We start from the raw sequence: 24,021 nt of genomic DNA on the forward strand, positions 1-24,021 counted from the left end.
ACTATTGTTGCGCGCACTGCACGTTGGGCTCGTCGAACGGATCGCTTTGCGGCTGCTCGGTGCGTGTGCCGCGGTTTGCGCCGTAGGTAGCAAGGTCTGCTTTGCACACTTTCACATCCTCAGTCACGCTGTCTGACTCATCAGGCAGCTCCGGCCGTTTGGGTGGGAGCAGCGACGCAAGTGTCGGCGCATCGGCGTCGCGTGCCCACGCGTCGGTGGGAAATTCGATTTCGTAGGCTAGGTAGAGGTCACCGCGGCGTCTCGTATTACCCAAATCCATCATTCCCTCTCCTAAAACCACATCCACTTCATTTGGACGCACAACCTGGCCCTTGGGCTTGGTCACGCGGATCCGACGGCCGTCGAGGTGCGTCAGCACAGTGCGCGAGAATCCTTGGAGTGCTTCCAGCAGCGTAATACGCACTGTTGCGCGCAGATCAAGCCCACTCACCTCAAAGGCACTGTGGGGCGTCTGCCGCAGCTCAAATATGATCGACGCGGGCTTGGTATCGGGCAGCTGGTCGCCGTCGCCCTCGAACACAAATTGTTGCCCGTCAAAGGCACCGCGCGGAATTTCCAGACGCAGCTTGGCCTTGCTCGGCACGATCTTCTCACCCTTACACTTTTTGCATTGGTCGTTCTCGCGGAACTTTTTCCCCGTGCCGCGGCATGCACTGCACTCTGCAATCGTCTGGGATATCATGCCGCCGCCGGCTTGCCTTTGCTGCAGCACGCGACCTTTGCCATGACAGGTCGCACAGTCTTTTTGCGGCATCCCATGCCGGCCACCCGTGCCATGGCAGTGAGTACATACTATGTTTCGCTCAAGGGCAAACGCCGCTGTCTTTCCATTGTAGAGGTCTTCAAGCGACACAGTGTATGGAAGGACCGTGTCTTGTGCTCGGCGCTTGCGTGGCGGCGCTCCGCCGAACGCAAACGGACCACCGAACATGGACGCAAATATATCGTCCATGTCTGGCGCTCCTCCATTTCCCCGCATCCCTTCTTCTCCGTACCGGTCGTAGGCGTCGCGCGTTGCCGGATCCGACAGTGTTTCGTACGCATGCGCCACATCCTGGAAGCGCCGCTGTGCATCGGCATCGCCCGGATTCTTGTCGGGGTGGTTCGCAAGAGATTTCCGCTTGTACGCTTTCTTGATCTCGATGTCGGTGGCGTCCACCGATACCTCGAGGAGCTCGTACAGCCGCGCCTCGACCACCATGGTAATGAAGAAGAAGCAGCGTCGTGTGCCGCAATCGGGCCCGATTCACCTTTTTTTTCTCCACCGCCATGGCCGACTTGTATATGCGCGCGGCGCGTGCGCTGCAAGGTATTTTGGCGCGCCGCGGCTCGATTAAGGCGCTCACGGCGCAGGGCGGGCACGGAGAGGATGCACGGTCTTCCGGGAATATCAAACGAGTGCTTGCACTTGTAGTGAATACCTTGTCTTTCCGCACCGTGCTCCAGGAAGTGTTGGATACAGTTGACATTGCGAAGCACGAGCCGAAATGGTTTGGCGAGAAGAGCCCGCTGAACAGGACACTGGACTCCAAGCCCCCGCCTCTGCTCTCATTTTGTGTATTGCTGGTACTCACGCACGATCTCTTGTTTTCCAAACGTGGGATTCAGGCGGCGCGGGCGTGGCAGCCAAAAGTCAAACTGGAGCGCTACAAGTCGCAACTACACAGTGCATTGGTGCGCATCCAATTGCGGCATGGGAAGAAGCATTTTGAAGAGCTGCGTAGCGGTGCAGAAGAGCGTGCAGTAGCCGCACGTATCCCGCGCTGGGTGCGTATCAATACGTTGAAGGCATCCAGCGAGGAGGTGGTTTCTGCACTCGAAAAAGAAGGATTCACACAGGGAGATGGCGAGTCTATTGCGCGAGAGAATGTATTTATACGCTCTTCTCACGTCCCGAATGTGCTCGCATTCCATCCAAAAGCGACTTCGGCGCTGATGCGCACTGTAGCGTTCAAGCAGGGGGACCTCATTCTTCAAGACCTCGCAAGTTGCTTCCCGGCGGCAGTGCTCGATCCACGGGCATGGGGTGCAAAAGGGCATGTAAGTGCTATGGATGCCACGTCTGCGCCGGGGAATAAGACGAGCCATCTCAGCGCGCTGCTTTCCGGCCAAGGCACGCTGACTGCATTGGAGCGTGCGCCACAGCGATACACTACGCTGGTGCGTCTTCTAGGCCGTGCAGGGTGCCTAGCGTCGTCGAACGGGAATGTATACCCTAAAAAGCTTGATTTCCTGACACTAGTGCCTGAAGAGCACAAAGATATCGCATACATGCTATTGGATCCAAGTTGTTCAGGCAGCGGGATCGTGAACCGCTTGGATTACCTTACGGGAAATGACGACGAACAGGATAACGTGGAGATGGAACCAGACGGCAAGGATCATGTAACGAAACTTGCGGAGCGTCTTGCAAGCCTCGCAGGGCTCCAGGAGAAAATGATCCGGCATGCCATGTCGTTCCCTGGGCTGCAACGATTTACCTACTCTACTTGTTCAATCCACGAGGAGGAGAATGAGGCAGTTGTAATGCGTTCGTTGGCATCGCCAGTGGCGATTGAAGGAGGTTGGACGCTCGCGCCGCGTCGCGAGACTCTGCCGACGTGGCCGGAACGTGGTCATGTTCGGGCTTGTGGTGGCGACGAAGCAATGGCCGAGTCGATGATTCGGTGCGTGCCTGGCGGACGAGCGCCGCTTGAGTCCGGGCAAGTACACACGAATGCTACCAATGGGTTCTTTGTGTGCTGTTTTATCCGTTCGTTGCAGAAACACAAGAAACGCAAAACTAGATAGGGAGTTGTAGATTAGTGATACAAAGGGTTATGCAACGTAGGGTGCATCCTACAGCGGAGCATGTTTGGGACCGCTGCGCAAATGCGTAAATGCGCAGTGGAAACTGAGCACTGGTGCGTGGAGTATGCACGCATGATCTAGCGCGTCGACAATTGGACGTGAGCTCTGTCAGGCCTCATCCAGTCTTCCACATTCCAAGCCCCGCCCCGCAACGCTCCTGTCCCGTCCCTACCACTTTCATCATTTCCTTCCCACTGCCAAAAAGAAGTATGTCGGAGCCCCAAGTACAGTCGGCTCGGGCTCCAGGCGGCTCACCTGAGGATGCGCTCCTACAAGTGCCTGCGCCTCGTTTTCCTGACCCGCGCAACATTGCTATCTGGAATCCGGAAAAGACCCGCCGACTTGAGCTGACCCGCAACAGCTTTAACCACATGTTTGGCAAGTTCCTGGAAGATGCGCTATTTGACAGCGAAGGAATGCTGCTGGATGTTTTTGCTAAGAGTGGTCATCATGTGCGGCTGCGCAACATAGCCACTGGCGAGCTCATCTTGCCTTCTATTGGCAACGTCAAAAACGAATTCAGGCCCGGCAAGCATGAGGCTCTCTGTGGAGAGTATATGCTAGAACAGCATGGGATGGACCTTGACGAAATTCCTACGAGCTCGGGCAAGTGGCTTCTAGTGCCCGGGAAGCTGAGCGAGATTACAGTTGAGCCCCCCATTTTGGGCAACGATTCTATGCATGATCACTTGCGCAGGGTGTGCAAGTGCAACAACCAAAAGTACCTGACTACGTGGTATGTAGTCTCAGACGAAATGAATGAGGCGCGTGCCTACCGCGAGAAGAAGGAAAAGCTGGCTAGGCGCTCGGCTTGATTCACCGTCCCTTGTTCTGGGCTTTTTTTTTCTCAAGCACCGTCACCTACATCTCCAACCCATCCAAATTTACGTACACATGTTATCCCATATCAATAGAATCCGTTTCCACAGCGTCCAATATGGAGCGTGAGCATTGACTCGTGTAGCAATTTCGCAGGCAATCTGTGCCTTTTTGTGCACGGACGTGTTAGTATAGAAGCACCGGACACTTTTACGTGCCACGCGAAATAGTAAAATTCAGCCAATGGCACGCTGTAAGGAAGCGCAGGTCCGAGTGTCAATGTAATTACATGCAGACACGACCACGGCTTGAGCCGCACAATCTTGCTTCACGTGGCGCGATTACCTGCTGAAGGATGCCGTGGTACTGATGCACTTGAGTCAGACACGGGACCTGGGTATCTCTCCGTCTCCCAATTCTCGACCAAAATGCTCCGACTTCAAATCCCAAGTCCGCATGTGCATGATCTTAGCTGCGTCAATATCTGGGATCCGTTGATGACCTTCTACCTCGAGTTCCCTTTGCTCGCAATCAAAGACAAATTTGAGTCCATGGAGGAGGCACTTACTAGGAATGACGGCCTGCAGTGTTTTGCAAAGAAGGGACACCATCTACAGCTGCGTGACATCCGTACGGGTGATGCTATCCATCGGCGTGTACTACCTTTGCGCACGACCTCGGACCCTGCCGCTGTAAAGAAGGTTGACTATAGGGGAGAGCCATGCATAAACAAAGTTCATTTTGTCGTGCCTGCTCAGTACATGTTTGAGCAAGACGAAAGTGAAGCGCCGGTCAACGTGGAGGAATGGTTCAACTTTGCGTGCAATGACAGCCTAGCACAACTGGCCACCATGCGAAAGAGCACTTTGTTTCGTTGAATGTAGGAATGTTGAATCTACATGTCTGTGTATCATCATGATGTGATCGGTAACATGCATGTACCAGTAGCGAATGCACATTTGAATGCGTAATGTACGAATTATAGGCGCGCTCTCATCGGCCTTACACCGCGATGGATGCGCTGCTGCACTTGATCACGACGCAAGTACAGGATAAACAGTGCCACTACAGCGGCACTGAAAAAGATTGCATCGAGAAAGTAGTCAAGCCACCACGGCGCAACAAATGAGCTCGCAGGCGCACTATGCCAAGCCATTGGTTTTTCTCCAAAGTACGTTGCCAACATGGCCCGAGCGGAGACATCGCGTTGCCAAAGCCATGCGTAAAGTGCATGAAAATGCAGCCAAATCATGGACACTGTATTGCCAAGGTACGCAGCATTGGTATTTACCAATGTTACAGCAGCCTGTCGGAAAGAAAAGAGTGCCAAAGCAAAATTGCGCTTTGTGCGCAGGCCTTGCTCGTACATCCGGCCAAGGTGCCAGTACGCTTCAGTAATACCATACCCCGCCAGTTCCTTGTAGCACGCAGATGCGGACCAATTGCTGCGAAGCGCCAAATGCTGGCAAACCCGCAACTGTGCGTACCAATCTTTTTCCGAATACCAGCGGTACCGCAAGCTAGATTGTGCCCAGTACTGCAACGCGGCATCGCTTTGCGGTGCTTGTGCATGTATAAATGGATCGAGCAGGTACGCAAGATTGTGCTGTGCCTCTTCGATGCCGGCATCAGCAGCGAGTGCCCAGCCAAGCGACGCCCTGTACAGATCGCCACGTTCGTATGCGGCATCTGCACGGTGAAATACAGGATCTTCCCAGTCGCCCATCTCTGCGACAAGCTGGAACATGGCGCGTGCTTTTGTATAGCACGGTGCAAAATTGTTTTTGTAGACCATGACAGTTGCATACAGGTAGAGTGGTTCGAGGTAACTAGTCGCCATCGGAGAGTCTGAGTCTGTTTTGCCAAAGAGACGATGCTCCAAGACCATCAACCAGCTCTCCGACACCTCTTGCCGTGCATGGCCTAGGCCTTTGATGTGCTCCAACACCGACTCTACCTCTTGCCCTTTTTCGAACAAGTGTGTTGCAAATGTTTCATTTGCAGCCAAGCCTGGCACGCCAAGCCTGGCCAGCAATCCTAGACCATGCTGCCCGGACCGGTGGCTCGCATCTCGGTGAAACGCACGGGAAAACCAAATGTAGGCAGCGCGCATATCAGGTTTCGTGCCTTCTCCGCGCAAGTACATGTACCCAAGTAAGCGTGCGGCCTGTACCGCACAGCCGGCTTCTGTCTCTGAATGTGGCTGCATCTCTTCCACCAACGGCGCACCGAACGTGTCGGGAAGTCCAACCTTTGCCACAGGCGTCTTCCATACGCGCCGCGCCGCGAGCAATGCCCAACGTAGCGCTCCCTGCAGATCTCGCGGCACAGCGCCGTACGACTCGCTCTCTGCGACAAGACTACCTTGGTACAATGTATAAGCCAAGAAGAGCTGCATTTGATGGTTCCCCTGCATTGCAATGTATTCAAGTCGGTCCAGCGCGCTGAGCGATGCTGCAGGAGATTGACACGCACGAGGGTACTGGCTTAGGAAATTATCGAGGAGTGCCGTGTCGCTCAAGCAGTGCGACGCTCCTGGCGACAGATGTGCTGTTGCACCAAACTCTTCGTCCCAGTGCAGATCCCACGTCATGAGCCGATGCATGTCTGCAAGCCGATTCTTAGAATACGGCAACCTGCGCCCACCAATCGTAGCTTTGGACAGTGTAAAAACGTGACGTGCTTGGGTATGGTACCAATGCAAAGCTGTCGTGCAGTTCTTTGGCGTGCCGAGGCCATGCGCATACTTATATCCAAGCGCAAGTTGTGCATGGCGATTCCCTTGTGAGGCAGCCGCGTGGAGATGGAGCAATGTCGCGCTTGGGGAGACGGGCGTATTATACACGGCATGCATATACGCGCTATTGTACAGGAATCCTAGCCGTGCATGTGCACTTGCATTACCCATCTCGGCGAGCTTGGTATATGCGTCAATCGCGCGTGGTATAGCGGGCTGTGCGCCGTGTGTTCCCCAAAGAGAATGCTCGGCAAGTACCCATAGCGCATCTGGGTGTGCGTGCTCAAGCGCCGCCAAGGCGATTTTGTGGATCGCATCAGCGCGCCTCGCGCGTGCTGCTTCGTGCTGTGCATCGTGATGTTGGAAGAAGGATGCGGCCGTCGGTGCATACCGCGCAACGAGATGCCACAATGCGTCTTTTCGAGGGTAGGCTGCCTGAATGTCGTACAGTGCGGCATGTGGCGCATCTGGGGGATCGATCGGCATACAAAATGGGCCCCATACAACCTGCTCCCATCCATTGTGCACTGCGGTACTCGGTCGCGCCGCATTCGCGTGCGCAGCCATCGCCGCGTTCCATTCCCACTCGGGCCAAAGCACCGTGGCTGGCGCGTCGTACACTGTACGCGCCGCGCGCCGCTGCGGTTCATGCTCTTTCCAAAGTACATCCAATATACGTGCTACTGCCCATCGTACTGGGCCCGTATATACGCGCCTGTCACCGTGAGGAGCATAGACCCCGTCGTGCGCAGCAACCCAATTGTGAATATACTGCGACGTATACGCGACCCAGCCGCTTTTCTGGACAGGATGGTACTCTGTATCAAGAAGCAGAGTCCTCAGTTCTGCAAGCCCTTCCTGATAGAGCGTGTCTGCGTCGGGCTGCGCCGCATACGCCAAAGCAGCGCTACCCAACACCACCGCGTGGAGGAGGCGCATAAGGAGGGATGTCATGTCACGTGAACGTCACCATGGCCGGCCACAGTGTCTTTGTGCATCTGCGGGGGCCGACCAGGAACGGCGCATTGTGGCGCCTTGGGCCGCAGCATGTAGTAGCGCTGCTGGCATATTTTGCACGGCAATGGGGGCCGATTGTGCATTGTAGCTTTCCAAAAGCCGAGGGGCAAGGAAGGCTCCTTGCTTATGGCACTGTGTCGTTTCAAGACGAGTCAAGTGTCTCAAAAGTGCTGCATGCCGCGCACCAGCGCCGCGGCGTATTTCGGATTCCATTTGGGAGCGAGAAAAAGAATGCGGATGCGATTGCGTACGCTAGATGGGCGGAAATAGAGCGTGCGTGGGATGTAGGGCCATCGATCAAGGAACGCGTCCAGGAAACTGCACCGCTTGCGAGCGGTGCAAAAAGCGCTGACGCGGACCACTTCTTTGCCAAGGTCGAGCGCAAAGAGGCAGCGCTGGCGGCGCCAGAATCTGTGCCACGTACTGCTGCGTTGCGGCGTGCGATCAAAGCATTCGACGGCATGGCCGGCGGCATGGCCAAAAACGTGGAGCAGCGCTTGGCGCATCGAGGGCGGCAGCGGGGAATGGGAAAGGAGATAAAGTGTAGTGCAGATGATATATGAGCTAAACTAGTATTAGTACAGCGCTCCTTATGCAGCGCGGGTGCGTTTCATTTTATTCTGGTTACGTGCGTCGCGGAATGCAGCATTCTTTCGTTTGCGGTTCTCGTGCTTGGCTGCATTGCGAGCTGCGCGGCGCCGCGCTGCTTTCTCAGGGTCGGCAATGCCTTCCATAAGACGTGCATGCCTGCGCTCGCGGCGTTTCACCTGGATCGCTTGGCGCACATGTGCATAGGCGCGTGTGAATGCGGGTGTGCTCACGCGACTCTGAACCATCTCCTGGACCTCCATCGCTAATGTGCGCAGCGATTCTTGTGCATACTCATCGTCAGTGATCCGCACGATCGGAGACAGAATATGGACAAGTCGTGCGCTGAGCTGTGCAGGCTCAAGCTGCGTCGTCATCGCGGCGAACCATTTGAGCACAGCACCGACACGCAGCGCCTCGCTGCTTCTGCTGCCTGCACGCGGCGAAAGTCGTGCTGCGTGCGACATTTTTGTAAAGAGCCAAGCGAGTGGATTCTCATCCAAGGCATTGCCTTTGTCCATCTCGGTATCGCTCTCGGTATCGCTCTCGGCGTCGCTCTCGGCGTCGCTCTCGGCGTCGCTCCCGGCGTCGCTCCCGGCGTCGTCTTCTGCACCGTCCATTGCCATGGGCTCTTCCGCCTCGTGCTCTTCCACGTCCTCGATGGGCGATTTAAGCGCAAACGCCTTGCCAATAAACACGAGGTTCCGGACATTTTGCAGTGTCAATGCATCGTCGAGTGTTGCACCTTGTAGCTGGCGGACCAATTGCTTCGCCGCGTCAACATGCAGAACATGCGTCATCGGCACACTGCCTGCAAATACAGCGCCAAGCATACGACACGCCGCAATCTTGCACCAAGCGTGGGGATGTGTAAGCAATGCAACGACACGCGCAAACGCATCCACACTCATCAATGCTGCCGTCTGCGCTGCATCCTCTTGCATGTATGCCTGCAAGGTCAACAGCGCTTGGTACTGGTACTGCCACGCCTCCTCGTCGTCCAGCGCTATAATCTTGCCCAAGATGGGCACAATTTCCTGACTCGTTTTCGCGTACCCATCGGCGCGCGCAAGAAACAGGGTATAGACACGCAGAGCGACTGTGCCCAGCTGCATCGCCGTCGGTGTGGTCGGCGGCGCTTGCGCCCATCCACGGGTCAAGCGCCGCAATTTCGTCGCGGCGGTTTCGTCAAGTGCAAGGAGCAGGGCGCGCAGTACATTGGCAATGTGCTGCTTATTCCCCGTCGACGTTTCATTCGCCAGCGCCATCACCAGCGCGACAAACAACAACTCAGCATACTCTTGCAGCACTTGTGCACTGAACTTGGATACTACCGCCTGCAGCAGCTCCAGCACGCTGCGCCGGCCAGACTCGACCGCGTAGGATACATTCTTTGCGAGGAATTGCATTTGGTTGCGCAGCCTGCCTTTGCCTTGGGGGTAGTCGAGCAGAAACTGCAGGAACAACGCACGGCATACCTCGCGCACTTGCGCATCGTAACTCGTGACCAAAAGCTCCGCAACGCGGTCCATCACGTCGTACACTTCTGGGACCACAAAGGCTCTAGAGACGACAGCGCGCAACAAAGCAAACACGCTTGCTTGTGCGCTGGGCTCCTCGAGCTCTGGCGTGACGAGCTGCAAGAGTGCAGCGAGCTGCCGCTCTTCTGGCGTACTCACTTTGCAATCGCGCAGGATCGTTGCCAAGGAGCGCACGGCAGCTTGTGCGACGCTGGAATGCAGTCCGCCAGCCTGCCGCAAAATCGCTAGCATCTGCTTCTCCATCACGGGCATTGCCTCACGCAAATTCGGGAGTGGCAGACGCGAAAGAGCAGCGGCGGCGCGCAGACCGCGCTCGACAACAACAGCATTTCGCGCATAGAGCGTCTCTCCTGCGGCATGGACGAGTGGGACGAGTTTGCGCATAGTCTCTTGGTCGTGCACATCAAAGCGCGAGCGACGCAGCGAGGTCGTGAGAAGCTCAAGTCCAAATGCGACAAACATGTACGCATTTTGGGCCAAATGGTCCTGCACGGCCGATTCTGCTTGCTTGCGCGTGGGTTGGACAATGTGTGTGCCGGATTTGCGTCCTTTGGCTTTCGGCGCAACATTTCCAAGGACACTCACGCCCTTGACAATCAGCGAATGGCACAAGGTTAGCAGTGTAGCCGCATCCAGCTGCGTATTTGCATGCACGCCAGACGCAATTCGGCGCAGGCATTCTTCGATCGTGCGCAACACCTTTGGCACGGATGTATCGGCGAGGATATCACGCAGTGGAATTAAAAGCTCCATCAAACGAGTTGGGTGCGTGAGGCGCGCAAGGAGCTCAAACGTATCGAGACTCTTGCTCTGGCGCAGCTCGCGCACTTTGGTTTTCAGCTCTGCGCCTTCGCGCGTCTCGCTGGTTTGGCCAAACACATCCTCGACTGCAGCATCGACACTATCGCGCACGCCGTCGTCCAAAGTGGTCAGGGCGGGCGGACCTTTTTCGTTCGTGCCGAGAGCGACAAGAAGACTGTGCACAGTATAGGCACAGACCGCATACTGCGGTCCGCGGGTCAAGAGTCGGCGCAGCTCGTGGACCATGGGAGCATAATATTGTACGCCAATTGCGCGCAGCATTTGCAGTGCAATTTCGCGCGAGGCATCGCGAGTCGACTGCAGCTTGCTTCGAAGAGCAACGCCGAGTTGGTTGAATACCTTGAACAATTGTGCATTGCGCTTCTCTAGAGGCAGATGACGTGCGAGACGCGCCGAGCCGACCATAAGTGGAAGCCTTGCAGGGATGCGGCTTTCTTCGCGCGTTTCCACATGTTTATGGAGCTGCGGGAGAATGCGGTCGACGACAATGCTTGCGATTGCGCCGCGCAGAGATTCTTTGTTAGGGGCATTGGCGTCTTGGACAACAGTGTCTTGGATCGCTGCATCTCCAGCTGCATCTTCTTCCCCATCCTCTCCAGCTGCATCTTCCTCCACGTCGGCAACTTCCTCCATATCAAAGTGGAATACTTCCAACAAACTCACGACCGCACGCACATACAGACGCTCTGCCTGCGATGTCTCTTCTTTTGCAGCCAGAGTTCCCAGCTCCTTGAGAAAATGCCGTAGCCAGTGATGGTAATGGCTCCACTGCATTTGCGCCGCCATCCTCCGTATTGTAGCCAGCGCCTCGTTGGCCATGTTCATATCGTACCCACCACTCGCCTTTGGCTGCAAACAGAACGCAACCAACGGAATGAAGAGGTCACTGATCGTTTTGCTGCGCAGTGCTTTAGACTCTGCGTACTCGGCCAACCGATGCAATGCACGGATCCGGCGGTGAGACTGAATATGGAACATGTTGGCAAACACACTCGCTTCCTCATCGCCACCCATCAAAAGTCCTTGCATCTCTGCCAAACTCGGAATCGCTTTAGATAGGTGCGATACGGCAGCACCCAACAGCGCAAACACTTCTTTGCGCACAGGCTCTGACTTGCTGCGCAGCCTGCGCCGCAAGCCCGGGAGCAGCACACGAAGCGCCATCTCAATGCACGCCTCGTCCTGCGCCTCGCAAATAAACTTTTGCAATATCGCAGATGCACTGGAGCGCATTGCGAGCTCCTCATCAGTGATGTAAAAGAGCATGTTGTACAGGAGTGCATGCCATTCCTCCGCACGCACTTCCACCTTGAGAATCTCATCGCTGGCCCCGAGCCGCACATCCAAGTCTGGCTCGTCAATGTACTTGGTTGAATACGCATTCAGCGCCTGGATCCACTGCACGACGCGTGCCAAACGCGGCTGCAGTGCGGCGAGCTGGGCGAACGCTTTTGTGTACAGCAGCCTTGCCGTTCGTGCACCAAGCTCGGCACCGAGGCGGCAAAACAAGGCATACATATCAGCAAATGCGTTCGCGTCCAAGTCAGCCAAAGGCATGAGCATTTCAAACGTGTGCAGCAGAGCCGTTTTCGTCCGTTCCGGAACACTGCGGCCGCCTGACCGGATGAGGGGCACGAGCAATTCCAAGACAGCGCGCGCGTCCGATGCCTTGTCCATATACGCAGCCAACTCCGCGAGGAGCGCGACTTGGCGACGGAGCAGTTCGTCGCGCACATGCGGCGTGAGCGAATGCGAAAAGGAATGGCGCACCGTGTGCTCAACCAACGGAAAAAGATTGGACAGAAGCGAAGGGACACTGGGCGCGACAATCTCACTCTGGACAGTATCACTGATTGCATCGGTGACGGCAGCGAGTATGTGCTCGGCAATGTCCAATATCACATATACAACTGCCGGCTTGATATGCGGACTTGCGAGGCATGCATATACAGCGGGAAGCAGTGCGCGGTTACGGAAGAAGCACAACGTTTCCGTGTGGCTGCTCCACGCTCGAATCAGTTCGAGAAGTGCAGAGCTGGACTGGACACCGTCGACAGACAATGTCTCGGCACGTGGAAGAACAAAATCGAGAATCGCAGTGGTATACTTTGGCCAGTCTGGCACTGTTGCGTAGCGCACAGTGTCGGTGAGACGCCGGAGACTTAGGCGCCGAGCGGATTTCACTTGATGCTCCTCGTCTGGCACCACCGTTTCTGGGTGCCACACGTGGCTGGCTACTTGGACGGTTACGGCAAGGATTCTTGGCATTTCATCCTCAAGAGCACGTCCGAGCTGCTTGAGTACATCGCCGAGCATGGTAAGCAGACCAATTTGCTGCCGCAGCGCGGCGCTGAGATCCAAATTTGGCACAAACTCGCCGTTTACCTCTGCGCCGGGGTCGTGGAATGGCGCAAGCATCAAGTCTGTCAAGACACGCAACTCGGAAGGCGCAGCTTCGTACAACGCCGCTAAAATTGCCGTACGGCGCGCATGTTGTCCTGCGCCAGACGTACGCACACCACGACGCGACACCAAGAGCCCATACAACAGACGAAGCAACACAGCCATCAGTGCGGGGCGAGTCTCGCTGGAAATCTGCTCGGAATGCGCGCCAAGGTCCATGTGTGCAAGCGCATCGCGGAACTTGGCGGGCTCCAATAGTGCATGCAGTGTCGCTTCGTGGTGGACAAGAAAAGCATCCTTCCACGCGAGCAGTGCATCCAATGCGCTGCGCTGTATCACAAGCTCAGGGTGTGCACAAAGCGCGATAAAGTTTTCGCGCATTGCACCGGCCGCATGCATCGCGCGCGGATTTTTAAAAGCGCCAAAAATTTCAAGTGTGTGCTGCAAGCGGCTCAGGCGCACTTGCGCAGGGAGTCGTGCAGGCGACGATCCGGTGAGCAGCGGCCATTGTGCGAGGATGTACTCGACAAAAGGGGTATTGTGCCGCTCGGCCAGGACAGCATGCTGCTTGTACAAAAGTAAAAGCTGCTCGACATAATGAGCAGTGTCGAAGCGGATATGTGGAGAATACAGCGTGCCGAGCTGCTGCATCGCGAGCGTCGTCGGCGTACGTGGATTGGCAAACGACAAGAGCGCGTGGAGCTTGGCAACCTTCTTCTCGCGCTGCGGATCCTGCAAATTCGCGTCGTCGGCGGGCTGAAATGGCGTGTCGGGCTCGTCGTGGTCAAACGGCCAAATATCCCACTGCTCTTCTGGATTACACAGCTGCTGGAAAGTGCAGTCCCAGACGGTATCGGCGGCCTGACTTGCTAACAAAACCAACGCGCTGCGCGATTCAGCCCATACGGGTCGAAAATTCAGTTTCAAGGTCCCGATTGCGTACGCAATCAAAGATGCAATCTGTGGATCGTCATGAGGCAGTGTCTTGGAGGCCTCACGCCGTGCATACTGCAGCTTCACGTTCCGCGCGGTGAGATTCGGGATATCCAGAGGAGTCTCTTCCGTGTCGAGCAAAAGTTTGTACACATTGCACTCTGTTTTCACGGTCGCGGCAAGGATGGTCAATGCGGCTCTAACAGCATCACGGTCAGCACTGTATAGCAAAGGAGCGCACTCGGCCAGTGCGTCTGCGTGTTTTGGAAGCGGTACGTTATGCTCAGCAGCCCAAGTAATTAGCTGCGCAAGCGGCACAATCACGGCGTGTCGCTTGGAAAACGACAAAAGTTGGGTAGCAGGGCCATCCAGGAGAGCAGCCATTGCAGGCACAACTTTAGACGCACTTCTTGCTGTGCGCACAATGGTGCGGAGGAGCAAGCCGAGGATCGCAATGTCCTCTGGCTCACTCGCACCAAGGAGAGCTACAATTCCGTCCGCCATCGACGCAATCGTAGCGGATGCCGCAGCAGGAAACCGAGGCGCGAGCCGAACTGCAGCAAGATCCGACATTGCGGAATGCGCCTGCAACGATGCGGCATACGCACCAAGTCGCTTCTCGACAATTTTGCGCGTGCGCTTCGTCCATCGCAACACGGTGCTGGTCGGCGGTGCATCCATAAGGTGTGCTAATTGGCCGGCATCTTCCAAATCGGCTAGCAGAGCCAATGCAACGTCTTGTTGGGAAAGCGATCCTTTCTCCAGGATTGTGGCACATATATCCAGCACGACGGGAAGATGGAATGCCCGGAAACTCGGCCACGACAAAAGCGCACGTGTGACGCCTTCAAACGCTGTCCAGGCAAGCGTGAAATCCGCCGATTGAGTGCGTGCCGCCAAGGCGCCAAGCAGGTCGACGCCAGCGCCGGTCATGTCCTGCACACGCCCAATCGGGAGGGCAATGGCCAACAGGGTGCAGTAAGTTTGCAGTAGTGCCGCGTGCGCAATGTCCCATTCCAATTGGGTATCAAGTGTGCGGAGGTAGCCAAAGAGTGGACCTTTTACTTCGGCGGGAACACGCGCACCTTTGCGTGTGCCGACGCAGGCAGTGAGCCACAAGAGGATAGTTTCTAAACGCGCGCCTGCAGCTTCACTCGCCCAGCGGATCAGCAGTTGGGTTGGCGTGTGCATGTTCTCTGCCTTGGTATGGTGCACAATCGCGGTAAAGACAAGGGTTCCGACATTGCGGCATACTGCAGCATCGGCATGGCACAGGAGGAACGAGTCCAGTAGCTCGGGCATGCGCGAATGCAATGTGCCGCCACCAGACTCACAACTGTTGGCAATGGTAGATGCCACGGCATACGACACATCAATGGAGCTCGTATCGCTGTACATTTGCGTGGCAAGCACCTCAATCTGTGCACGCGGTGCTTTGCGGATGAGGTGTGCTAGCGCCTCGGATGCAAAGCGCCGTGTCTGTGTCTTGGAGCGGCTGGTACACTTTGGGCGAGCATCTTCCAACTTTTCATCCTCGTCTTCATCATCCTCGTCTTCATCCTCGCCATCCGTCTCGACAAACCCTAAGAATGTACGCATCACACGCCAACTCTCCACGAGCAGCGCTGTGTCTTTCTTGATCAAGGATGCAATTGTACGAAATACCCATGCAATGCTGTTGTATGCACGTTCGGTAAGCCGCGCCGCTACGCCCTCGTCCTTCGTCAATGCTTTATCAATCAACGATGCTGCACGGAGCATGGCAAGGAGCAGCTTGCCATATACCGGCAAGATCTCGGAACCAAGATCAAATGCAAACCGTGGTATCAGATCAAGCACCGCGTCCCATGCATTCCAATTTTTCCGTTCTTCTAGCGTTAAAAAGGTATCCAATGCATCCGCGATTTCCTCGCGATGATGCAGCAAAAGAACAAGCGATTGCGACATTGGCATAACACGCGCGTAAAATTCCTGGAAAGGTAGGCTCAAATTTAGCTCACTCCATTCACGCAGTGCAACTCCGAACGCAGTACTGCTTAGATCGGAGGTGTCAGCGGCAGTGGACACCTGCGTTGCGGACGCAAATACGCTCGCTGGGGGCTCCAATCCTGCGACTTGCAGCCTGGAAGCACCCCAGCTCGTTCTTGACTCTTTTGACAAATCGATTGAAACATGCTGCAGACGATCGTTGAACGAGACGTAGCGAAACGACGCTGCGCCATCGCTCATCGTGCGGCGTTGCAAAAAGAATGTAGTGTGGAGGACGACTTTTTTTCTGCTTCGGCCGAAGGAAAAAGTGGAGCGCGCACGGATTTTTTTTTGCCTTGCCATGGATCTGCTGGGGGAAGACACAGAGGTGCCAGACACGTTCTCCATCAATGAATCGTACGCACAGCGGTATCAGCATAACAAGCGCCGCATGAATTTAGAACAGTTGCAGCAAAAATATGGCGAGAATGCAGAGCTTGAAGATTCTGACTCGGAATCGGATGTCACTGAAGACGAGGAGGGCGACCAATTGACACCGCATGTTGATGCTGCCATCCTGCGGACTCTACAGCGCATTCGGTCTAAGGACCCTAATGTATACAAATCTTCGGAACAAATATACGACGAAGAGATGCAGAAGATGAAGCATCGCAAGCTTCCCGAACCGGAGCGAAAGAGCAAGTCAAAACGCGTGACGCTGCAAGACTACCAACGCAGTCGTATGCAAGAGGCGATGGAGACGGAAGACGATCCTGCGCGTGCATTTGCAGAAGCTACTATAAAAGAGGCACCCCAGGCACTCTCAAAGGGGCCGACCCATGACGATGAGCAAGAAGCGATCCGCAAAGAGTTTTTGTCTGCGGCAGAAGATGAGGCGAACACGGACTTGTTCCAAGTCCGCAATGCGGATGCCGATGACGAAAAAGATGCATACAAACAAACGCTAATGAACGCGTTGGGCGAGAGCGGCGAGGATGATATTCGCAAAGCGCTGGGCGATACAATCTCAGGAACGGGAGACATGGGCATTTCTGCCGAAAACCAAGACTTTTTGCTAAACTATGTTCTAAACCGAGGCTGGGTTGATACCGACACAAAAGGAAATGCGAACCGTCGTGATTGGGAAGCGGAAGCTGCAGACTTGGATTCAGAAGCATCGTTCGATTCTGCTGCAGACGCGTTCGAAGAGGCGTACAATTTCCGTTTCGAGGATCCATCCCTAATGCAGCAGAATTTTTCTGTTCAGAGTTTTCCACGCCAGTCGGCCGACTCGATGCGACGCACTGATGACCGTCGCAAAGTAGCGCGCCAAGAACGTGCAGTGCGGAAGAAGGAAGAGAAGGAGGCCAGGATGAAGGAGCTCGACCAGCTGAAGACACTCAAGCGCCAGTCGATTGCCGACAAACTAAAACAATTGCGCGATATATTGGGCGATAATCAGATGGATGCCAACGCTTTTGAAAATATTGACTTTGAAAAGGACTTTGATCCGGACGAGCACGACCGGCTGATGCAAGCACAATTCGGCGATGATTACTATGGCACCGGCGAGACGGAGAAGCCCATGTTTGACGATATTGAAGAAATCGTTGCGGAGACGGAGCCGGAGAAGAAGAGCAAGAATGAAAAGAAGAGGAAAAAGAGGGCACAGGAGAATGAAGACGATGGCATGGACGCCGACTTTATCGACGGTCAAGCGGAGGGGAAACTCTCAAAACAGGACCGTAAGCGGCTGAAGAAGCAAGAAAAGAAGGCGCGTAGCAAGACAGAGGCACATGATGACCAGGCTGTGGATATCGAAGACATGGACGCCGACAAGACTGACGCCACTACGGACGAGAAAGAACGCAACCGTCGTGCAAAGGAACTCATGGATGAGTACTATGGGTTGGGATACGAAGATATTATTGGCGACGTACCGACTCGATTTAAGTATGCGAATGTTCCCAAGGACACGTTCGGCCTCTCACCCGTAGAGATCCTTCTTGCGGACGACAAGGAATTGAACAATCTGATCGGTATGAAACGGCTGCAGCCTTTCCGTCGTGGCTCTTCGCACCCGAGTAATCTCAAAAGTCGCCTGAAACGTTTCCGTGAAGACCTTGAGACGCGCACGGGAGAAGCGAGGCCCAAGCCAAAACGTATTGGGAAAAAAGAGCGTCAGAAGATAAAGGCACAACACACAGCCGTTGGTGAATCCGAAGACTAGTAGCATTCACAGTAGCTATAAAAAATTAACTCGACACACGGTTCTGCATTTGGTACGACACAATATCACCGGCCTCGTTGAATACATACTTGAGCGTTCCCCATTGATCCCAAAAGCCGGTGTTGAACCGGTGGGTCTTGAGCGTTTCAGAGGCGACTTTCCAAAGTGCACGGACAAAGAGCGTCAATGGGTCGGTGCCTTCTGCGAATGTGTACCAAAAGACAAACCAGGAGAGTACACCGAAGATCACAAGGAAGAACATCATGAAGATGGTAACTCCAAATGTGATAAGCATGATCATCTTGGTCTCAGACCTGGTTGCTGCTGGGTTCGCAATTTCAAGCTTGCGGCGCAAACTGTTCTCCACTTGGTAATGTTCCACCTTTTCTGCTCTGGACGCAGCCCATTTCTCGTACATGGCGACACGCACATCGAAAATGTCCTGCTTCTTGGATGTCCTGACATAAGATGGGAACTTTCCCTCAGCCCATGCCTCGATACGACCCAGCTCGACGCACCAGCGCACATAGTTGGGGTCGTCGGCACGAATCTTTTTGTGCATAAAACGGGCGTACTCCACAAAGGTATAGGCAACGTCCCTCGGATTCACGGCTCGGAGAATGAGGCTCACGGCGAGCGATTTGCGGATCTTCACATTCTTTTTCAGCACATCGGGGTTGTCCAGCATGAGCTCTAACGTAGCAATCGCCATGACCTGGGGCGTTGCACAAAAATTGAAGACACTCTGGTCATGCAAAAGAAGCATGTATTCCAATACATGCACAGCATGCGAAAGCGCGTCAAGTAGAATGGTCGACATAATAACGCGCGCTTCTTTGCCTTCCGGCGTGTCCGCCCATTTGTATTTTCCGGAGCCTTTTTTAGTTTCAACAACACCGAGTTGAACTTCATTTTCGTGCTTGAAAATACCATTCGCGCCCCAGCATTCCTTCGGCCAAAATGACCGGCTCTCATTCACATCCTCCGCATAGTCACGGATGATGTTGGTCTTTTGCAAGAACAGACCCATGTGGTTCGACAGCGACAGCTGCGCTGCGACCATCGGCGACTCGATGCCCGTTTGCGCAAAGAGACCTGACAAACCTTCGCCAACAAGTCCAGCAACAAAATGGCAGTATAAATCGTAATCGGTCCACGATTGCATGGTCAAACCAACCGGTGAGTCGCCCAATTCAATGTAAGATGCCATACCTGCGCCCATGCGAGCACAAATGTCGGAAATCACAGCTTTACAACCTTCGCTGAGCAGTTGATATTCATCAATTACCTTGTCAAACTGGACCAAGAGCTGGCGATCCTTTTCGTTCGGGCCGCTTTCAGAAAAAGTCCATCCAGGCTCGTACAACTTTTTGTGGAAATCGATGAGGAGGGGAATCTTTTTCTTGGGTGGAAGAGTCATGTCATCTTCCACAGTGTCAAGTGCACGCAGCACTAAATAAAAAATACAAATGACTCGACAAAGCTCGCCTTTCAGCTCCTTGATGACAGCAGCAAAACTACGGCTCGTCATATCCAGAAACTGCCAGCACTGACGCATACGTTCGCGGTCATAGCCACTCTCGGCAGGATTGCGCTTGAAATCATGCACTGGATCGCGCCATATAGTATAGGCAAAGATTGCGCGGAACTCGTCTGGATAAAAGATTGCAGTCTTCACCCAGGTGCCGACTCCCATGATGAACAACGCGTCCAAAAAAATGGCGCGACCTCGTGTCGCTGAGCACGCTGTAGTCACGTGCACGTAAGGCCCAGCAATTTTTATGCGCACGATACGAACGTGTATTGTAGGATGGACCCATTACTGCAGCCGCTGCTTCGCTTGGCAAATGTGAGCAAGCCAAAATCTGTATCAATCAAGGAGGCGCGTGATGAAATCGACACTTTTTTGAACGGATATAAACAGCGCTTCGGTGCCGATGCGGCGCAAGCAAGCAATGATACCCAGGACATCTCCAACTCGGGGGGCGTCATCATGAGCCAATTGCTGAGTCTTCGCAAGAGCTTTGATGTAAATGCCTAAGAATTGCTGTTGCAAGTCTATTTGACACTATGTAATTATACATTAGCACTAGTAGTCTACACCGTCTTTGTCTTCCAATTGCTGGATAAGTGCAGCCATCTCTGCAAAACTGTTAGCACGCAATCTTGCGGTAGTACTTACCCTTTTCCCATTGCTTATCGGCCTCGTCTTCGAGCGCCTCCTTAGAAAGCTTATTAGATCGCTTGCCTAAGAAAAACACTTCAAACCAAGACAAGGTGCGGTGGAATGGTTTCACCGTCGCCTTCGCTTTTTCTACATCAGCACCATGAAATCCGATCTTCTCAGGGTCAAGGCCAACTTTTACAAGCTTTCCCACAATCTCTGGGGTGCGAGCCAGTGTTCCAGCACGGTCTACTTCCAGGCGCTTGCGAAGGTTGCTTAGCAGCTCATGTTGTATGCGAAAGGTGCGCTGCTTTGCACGGCGCTCCCGTATAAGAATCGTTGTGTTTAAGGCAAGGGATGTGACCAAAGAAAGTAAAACCAGTTGAGGCACTAATGTCCTTACGCGATCGTGCCGGCGCAGCCAGTCGAACATGACAAGCGCCAAACCGGTGATCTCAGAAAACCGTGCACACACCCAGTGAGTGCTCTAATCCAAACATATATCGCAAATTTGTTAATTTATATTATTAAATAAACAACAAATTAATAGCCAATATAAGCAGATAATGTATTTGTATATGACAAACAGTTTAGCCATTAAATTCAGATTTAATATATTAAATTTTTAATATATATTTAAGTAACGTATTTAAAGATATAATGTAAAATTTATTGTAAGTTTAATAATTTACGTAACAACTAATAATAAATTTTAAAATACTAAATAAATGTTTATAGCTTTTTGTATTTATAAAATTATAATGTTATTTTTTAAATTTAAATATTTGTTTAAAAATTATAATTGGCATGTTTTACTGTTTTTTGTTTATTTTTATAAATATTAAATTAATTTTATGTTTGATTTTATGTATTTATATTACTAAATATATATTATAAATTTAATAAAGGTAGAAAGCGTTAATTTCAATTTACTATTATGTTTATAAATATTTAAATTTTGTTTTAAGTTGATTTTTTAATTTAACGGTGAGGACATCGGAATTTAGCCACCAGCTGGCGTTTGAATCTTTTTCAGTATCGTTTGCGCCTACACCGTTGGTAAGTGTTGTGGCAGCGGCATCTGGGACGGCAAAATTAAAAATTGTAACATCCGTGTGCTGTTCTAGAGCAGTCTCTTGCGTTTGTTTGGCATCACTGATTGCAGCATTTTTCAAATCTCCTCCCAACATATCTTCAGACTCCAGGCCTAATGTCAAGATATCTTGGTAATCACTTGAAAGTGTATAGGGAGTCTGCATCATCGCATAGAGCAGCGCATCCGTGTGATCCAAAGCCAACGCCTGGAAATTCTCGTCGTAATTTGTGTTGCCTTGACCATCGCTTCCTTCAATATGGGATGGAAGAGATTGTGCACTTAGTGCAGCCAACTCTTCCCATGATTTCTTGACAAAGTCCATCGGGGAATACTTGGCCAGTTCCATATATTGACTCTGTTCGTTTTCCACTGCCTTTTTAGCGTGTGCAATAAAGTTTGCGTGCACATCTGAGTCGGTCGATGAGCCAACAGTATCAGTTGCAGTGTCAGGCGCCTTTTTAGTGCTAGCCGTTGAAGCAACGGGAGGACTCGTTGCCGCAGGCTTGCTCCTGGAACTCCTCGTCTTCATAGTCCGACCTTTCCTATCGTCGCTTGTATTCACAAAAGTGTCGTCATTGCTAGACTTGCTTCGCTTATTTAATGGCACATCCGCCGGGGCCGGGCCTCGGGCCTCTTGGTCTTCTGCCGCTTTGCGCATCATATTCCGCTGGGTCTGTGCTATGCTTTGCAATGCTTTGACCACAATCTGCTGAGCAAGTTTGTCATCATTTACGCGAACAAACCCAATGCATCGTGTCAACTGGACTTTAAGCTTCTCCAAGTCCGGAAGTCGTAGAATAACCTGCTTCTTCGGTAGGAGCGCTAGCTGGTCGTCAATCATGTACGTCATGATCTTGACGCGCTTGACTGGCTCAATATTGCCTGTCATAGCCAAGAATGCGGGGAGCAGTGCAGTCACTGTGGCCTTGAGCGAGCCCAGTTTGCGGGACTGTTCGAGCACTTCGTCCCGCTCCTGCTCGGACATGTTTTGGATCACAGGTAATCTTGGTCGCAATGCTGCTAGACTTGCATCCACTTTTCGAAGCATTTGCTCTGCATTCTCCAACATCTGGGGCGTAACTTTGATGCGCGGATTGTTCATGCCTTGCATCAGTTTTGGATTGTGGCTGGCCTTAACCGCTGGATTTGTAGGCGTGGACCCACACTCTGGCAACGTCTGCATCATTTGCCACGGCTGCTTATCAGCCTGGTTCGGCATTTGGGCACCATGGCCATTCTTGGCAAGCTGTTGCTTCCTCTGCTCCTGTTGCATTAATAGGGATAGCTGCTCGGGCGGAATGTGTTGACTATGCCTCTGCGAATTGCGCACCTGTTGTGCAGGCACAAATGACTGCTGGTTCTGCGGCATCGCAAATTGCTTGCTCAAGTTTTGCGAGTCATTACCCACCGTGCCCCGATTCATACTCAACGACATTTGGTGTAACATTGCTCTGCTCCATACCTCTTCCACAAGTTCCAAAGAGCTCCTGTAAATATGGGCAACCTTTTGAGCAGATACTTGCAGCTGTGGTGACTGGGGGGTAACGAGGCCAAGCGACACAGCGATGGACGGCCAGGCTCCCTTTTGCGTCACACTCTTACTGCCTCCCAACGCTTGCACTGTGATGAACAGCCTGTACAGGTCAACTGCGCGTCCATCCAGGATAGGATTGCCAAGAAATGGTTTTTCATGTCGTCGCATCAAATCATTCAAGACTCGTTTGAATTGTTCGGGACTAATAGTGGCCTGAGGAACAGGCACATTCTGTTGTGCTGGCGGCATTGCCATAGGTTGAACGGACGAAGCACCGAGCGTGGGACTGCTATGCATGGCGCTTATACCAGACTGGAGACCCATGGATGGATTCTGTTGTGTATTTGTAAAGCTCATGTTCCCCAAGCTGTTCGCAGTTGGTGCAGGAGGCTGCACTACATTGCCAGATGGATGCAGGCCCGCAGCTTGCGATAGTTTCTGAACGAGTGCATTCTGGATCCGAGCAAGCTCCTGATGCGCACGTTGTAGTGACTGCCGCTCATTCTCGGACATCGGCGTGGTCAGCTTTTGCTCCACATCTCGGATCCGTTGCTGGATGGTGTGCACGAATTGCACCCCCTGCACCATATTGGGTTGCTGCTTGATCGCATCTGGGTTGCCAAGATTCATCATATTCTGTTGCAACCCAGCTTGCGACTGCATCATTAAAGGCTGTTGTGCTAGGGATTGGGCGTTTTGAAGCGATTGCAGCAGAGCATTGTATTGTGCAGTGGGTGCGTTGGTCTGTGCTTGCGCTTGGGCCTGTTGTGAAGGCTGTGCCTGCTGCGAGGTTTGCTGTTCAACAATCGCACGCAGCTGTGCAAGCTGATTTTGACTTAGCATACCGGACTTGGCTTTGTTCAGCATCGTAGCCAGCACCGCATTCGCATCTTGTGATTGGGGCTTGGCAACGCCAGGGTTGCTGATTGACATTGTATTCATCGGTGGTGTCAGCAGGTTCGGCTGCTGCATCACATTTGCTTGAACAAATTGGTTCTGAATTCCCTGTTGCATAGGGGCATTTGATTGTGCCAGCAACGTTGGGGATTGTTGCTGCGTAAAGTTGTTCATAAAATCTGTTTGTGGTTTGGCAAACGCCATCGTCTGGGGTGGCTGTTGCTGTTGCTGTTGCTGTTGCTGTAGCAACTGGAGCAGTTGCTGCTGTGCATCAGGCTGGTATATCCCACCCTGTCCGAAGCCAGACATGGATATAGTGGCGGGTTACCCTCCAAGTTTTAAATAGTAGCGCGATTGTAGCGCCTCCACATTATCTCGACTCTTTCCGAATATGTCGCGCC

General features: G+C 53.2%; 8 protein-coding genes across 8 annotated transcripts; 3 read left to right on the forward strand and 5 right to left on the reverse strand.

Annotated features, from left to right (window-relative positions):
* Position 1: 1 nt before the first annotated feature.
* Positions 2-1,222, reverse strand: MVES1_001451 (uncharacterized protein; the record flags this gene model as incomplete). The annotated part of the gene is made up of 1 exon (XM_056206296.1): positions 2-1,222. One exon carries the CDS (start codon positions 1,220-1,222, stop codon positions 2-4), a length of 1,221 nt encoding a protein of 406 aa, XP_056062271.1.
* Positions 1,223-2,892: 1,670 nt separating this feature from the next.
* MVES1_001452 (uncharacterized protein) lies at positions 2,893-3,686 on the forward strand (the record flags this gene model as incomplete). The annotated part of the gene is made up of 2 exons (XM_056206297.1): positions 2,893-2,896; positions 3,118-3,686. 2 exons carry the CDS (start codon positions 2,893-2,895, stop codon positions 3,684-3,686), a joined length of 573 nt encoding a protein of 190 aa, XP_056062272.1.
* A 432-nt stretch (positions 3,687-4,118) lies between these two features.
* On the forward strand, positions 4,119-4,568 carry MVES1_001453 (uncharacterized protein; the record flags this gene model as incomplete). The annotated part of the gene is made up of 1 exon (XM_056206298.1): positions 4,119-4,568. The coding sequence occupies one exon, from the start codon at positions 4,119-4,121 to the stop codon at positions 4,566-4,568; it is 450 nt and encodes a 149-aa protein (XP_056062273.1).
* Positions 4,569-4,669: 101 nt separating this feature from the next.
* Positions 4,670-7,366, reverse strand: HRD3_2 (ERAD-associated protein; the record flags this gene model as incomplete). The annotated part of the gene is made up of 1 exon (XM_056206299.1): positions 4,670-7,366. The coding sequence occupies one exon, from the start codon at positions 7,364-7,366 to the stop codon at positions 4,670-4,672; it is 2,697 nt and encodes an 898-aa protein (XP_056062274.1).
* Positions 7,367-8,034: 668 nt separating this feature from the next.
* UTP20 (U3 snoRNP protein) lies at positions 8,035-15,736 on the reverse strand (the record flags this gene model as incomplete). Its single annotated transcript, XM_056206300.1, is given in 2 exon segments — positions 8,035-15,715; positions 15,732-15,736. The coding sequence occupies 2 exon segments, from the start codon at positions 15,734-15,736 to the stop codon at positions 8,035-8,037; spliced, it is 7,686 nt and encodes a 2,561-aa protein (XP_056062275.1).
* A 324-nt stretch (positions 15,737-16,060) lies between these two features.
* On the forward strand, positions 16,061-17,929 carry kri1 (Kinetochore protein Spc24; the record flags this gene model as incomplete). The annotated part of the gene is made up of 1 exon (XM_056206301.1): positions 16,061-17,929. One exon carries the CDS (start codon positions 16,061-16,063, stop codon positions 17,927-17,929), a length of 1,869 nt encoding a protein of 622 aa, XP_056062276.1.
* A 25-nt stretch (positions 17,930-17,954) lies between these two features.
* ERG9 (squalene synthase) lies at positions 17,955-19,625 on the reverse strand (the record flags this gene model as incomplete). Its single annotated transcript, XM_056206302.1, has 1 exon — positions 17,955-19,625. One exon carries the CDS (start codon positions 19,623-19,625, stop codon positions 17,955-17,957), a length of 1,671 nt encoding a protein of 556 aa, XP_056062277.1.
* A 1,409-nt stretch (positions 19,626-21,034) lies between these two features.
* MVES1_001458 (uncharacterized protein) lies at positions 21,035-23,929 on the reverse strand (the record flags this gene model as incomplete). The annotated part of the gene is made up of 1 exon (XM_056206303.1): positions 21,035-23,929. The coding sequence occupies one exon, from the start codon at positions 23,927-23,929 to the stop codon at positions 21,035-21,037; it is 2,895 nt and encodes a 964-aa protein (XP_056062278.1).
* Positions 23,930-24,021: the final 92 nt, after the last annotated feature.

This window comes from Malassezia vespertilionis, chromosome 2 (genome assembly GCF_029542925.1).
Source record: "Malassezia vespertilionis chromosome 2, complete sequence".
Taxonomy (NCBI): domain Eukaryota; kingdom Fungi; phylum Basidiomycota; class Malasseziomycetes; order Malasseziales; family Malasseziaceae; genus Malassezia; species Malassezia vespertilionis.